The sequence below is a fragment of the Pteropus vampyrus genome, unplaced genomic scaffold (assembly GCF_000151845.1).
Source record: "Pteropus vampyrus isolate Shadow unplaced genomic scaffold, Pvam_2.0 Scaffold1000005267, whole genome shotgun sequence".
NCBI classification, from domain to species: Eukaryota; Metazoa; Chordata; class Mammalia; order Chiroptera; family Pteropodidae; genus Pteropus; species Pteropus vampyrus.
The window spans coordinates 9,936-13,095 of record NW_011919669.1 but is presented as its reverse complement, the minus strand read 5'-3'; the positions used below and the strand labels follow the sequence as shown (position 1 = coordinate 13,095).

The window sequence follows — 3,160 nt, the reverse complement described above, 5'->3', positions numbered from 1 at the left end:
TAATTGGATCTCTCAGCACGGCCTCCCATTTGTCTCCATCCCTGTTCAGGCTCAAAGACCAGTCCAAGAGGTCCCCCAAATGTGTAGGTCTATAGGCAATGATATTTGGTAGATGTGTTCGGAGCGGGCAATGGTCTGGTGCTGGAATAAAGTTCAAACTTCACAATGGGACTCTGGCATGACCTTTTACTCTCTTTTAACATATAGAATTGATTAGAAATTTCTTTTAAACGGTTCTAACACTTTAAGATGTTTTGTAACCAGAGGGGTTCAGGATCTTGTGTGTGCTGTACTGACAGACACAGAGATCTTACCTAATATTTTATCAACAGGAGTATAATTTCATCCACCACCGAATATCTTTATTACCCTATAAATGGTTATGAGGCTTTTAATAAAAGATGTGATATAATGTAAATGATGACTTTTTTTACCACATAGAAATAGAGTTAAATATGATTTCTTTTAGCAAAATTTTCTTCTGTTTGCCTCAAATTCTTCAGGTTAATTCTCTTAACTTAATTAAGAGACTCTAATTCCTGTAATTCAATTACTGAAATGTATGAGCACCCTACGTCTTTGTGTACTCTTATCTTTCTAACAGATATCTCACAATAGAGGTTCATGTATTTCTCAGTTGTAGAGTTGAGTGATGTTCTGCTAGAATATAGTTATTTCATCTTTTTAAATTCATTCAATAAGTATGTATGAGTATGTGTGTCAATATGTGTGCTCGTCACTAAAGATATATGACCTTACAGCTTAATGACAAAGCTGACATTAACCTATAATTACACAAGTAACTACTACCAAACTTTGTGCAAAAGATGGAAATTGTAGCATGTTAGAAATGAGTTAAATAATGAAATTTGGCCAAGGACATATAAGAAAGGTGTTCTAAAATGTACTATTTTACCTGGGTCCTATACTCTAAGAGGGAGTTAGCTAGGTGAAGAGCTGATAGAAGATCACTCCCGCTGAAGGAAACAGCCTGGAAATAGTCTGAGATAAGAAGATGCTGATGCTTTGGAGAACTTGAAAGAAAGTCAATGTGACTCTAACATTATGAAAAAGAGTAGATTGGACAACATTCCAGGGGAAGGTCATGTTATGTAGGGTCAGAAAGTCCACTTAAGGGTATGAACCCAAGTCTTCATACCATGAAATAGTTTTAGTCAAGGAAGAAACATTGAACATTGTAGTTTAATGACATCACTTGGGTGCTCGTAGAGAATGCATTGAATGGAGGGAAAAATTTATGTGGTGTTTTAGGATAAAGCTATTGCCTACAGCATGCGAGAAATGTTTTGTCTTGAATCCAGAGAGAATGTTTAAGATTAACTAACAATGAATATGAGATTTCCAATTCAGTATGCATTGCTCCCCTCCTCAAAACTCATGAGCAAATCAGATTTAGCTTATAATTGTTAACTTATATAGAATTATATATGTAATTCTTATATGTAAATAAAGATTAAAAGCCGAAAAGAAGCAAATTTAACTGTAGTTTTACATAAAGCACTTGGAAAAAAAAGTTACATGGTATATTACATAAGATCAAAAAGTGTGCTTCTACTTTCATTTATGGAGGTTTGAAAGTCAACTGTGCATACTTATAACATTTCTGGGAGCGTTTGGTTTCTAGGCTGCTCTCTGTAATTGTATTGCAATTGTCCTTTCATTGCTTTTTCCTCTGTGGTATCGTATATTCACTCCGGTGTCTTATATGCACTATACTGTCAAATTTAATTATTTATTCTTATTTTTTGCCTCATTGGTTCAAGCGATTACAGTCATAATTTTCCTGTTGTTGTTAACATTATTTCAATCGAGATTTGTAATAGTACCTCATTTAAATTTTTCTGCACTGATTACGGTTTTAACCTGAGAATGAAGCATTATATGTAAAGTGTTCAAATTCTCTTAGCATAGTACTTGAAAGTTGTGTTAATTACATAGTGGTAAAATCTAGAAGTTCTGTGTGGAGCTAACATGTAGGAACCGTAATTTTCTCATAGCCTCTTGCATTTTCTGATTTCTCAGGGTGTAAATAATAGGATTCAGCAAGGGTGTGATAACAGTGTAGAACACAGAAAGGATTTTATTGCCTGAAAAGCTACTGAATGGCCAGGCATAGATAAATATACAAGGTCCAAAGAACAGAGTGACTATAATGATGTGTGCAGACAATGTGGACAGAGCCTTGGAGAGCCCTCCGGATGATCTTTGCCATACAGTGACCAGGATGACAGTGTAGGAGACAAGCAGGAGGATGAAACAGATAAGTGAGAGCAGCCCACTGTCGGAAATGACAAATAATTCCAGGGTGTATGTTTCAATACAAGCGAGCTTAATCACAAGGGGAAGGTCACAAAATATGCTATCTATGACATTGGGGCCACAGAAAGGCAAGTTCACAGTTAATACCATCTGGCTCGTGGTGTGTATAAAACCAATTATCCATGAAAGTATCACAAACCCATTCAGCAACCTGTGGCTCATGATTGTCCCATAGTGCAGGGGTTTACATATGGCTACATATCTGTCAAAGGCCATGGCTATCAAAAGAGTCATCTCGGCACCCCCGAAGAAGTGCATAAAGAACATCTGGGCCATGCAGCCCCATATGGAGATGGCCTTGTGTTCGGCGAGCAAGTCTGTGATCATCTTGGGTGTGGTGACAGTGGAGAGGCACAAGTCAAAAAAAGAGAGGTTTCCAAGGAGGAAGTACATGGGAGAATGAAGGGTGGAGCTAAATGTTACTGTGACCATAATGAGAATGTTCCCCAACACAGTAGCACCGTAGACCAAGGAGAATGTCACAAAGGAGAAAATCTGAAGTTTCCATTGTATGGAAAATCCTAGTAAAATAAACTCAGTCACAACAGATCCATTTTTAAGATCCATTTACTCAACTCAGCAAAGTCCCAGAACTTCTTTAATAGAAAGAGAATAAAAAAAAATAAAGTCACAGTTAGCACCAATGTTTTCCTGTTTCCATATGATGAATAATAGTTGGTGATATGAGAGCATATAATCTAAAATATATCAGCACAGCACCGTTTATAATTTGAGATTATTTTATGGGTCACAACACTTTGAAACAGTTTTCTTATAATTGTGAAGTATTTAAAGAACATTTGAAGGAGTGGAAGTTTCA

General features: G+C 36.5%; 1 protein-coding gene across 1 annotated transcript; it reads right to left on the bottom strand.

Annotated features, from left to right (window-relative positions):
- Nucleotides 1–1,968: 1,968 nt before the first annotated feature.
- On the bottom strand, nucleotides 1,969–2,907 carry LOC105311612 (olfactory receptor 4L1). The gene has a single exon (XM_011387575.1). It carries the CDS (start codon nucleotides 2,905–2,907, stop codon nucleotides 1,969–1,971), a length of 939 nt encoding a protein of 312 aa, XP_011385877.1.
- Between the last annotated feature and the right edge of the window lie 253 nt (nucleotides 2,908–3,160).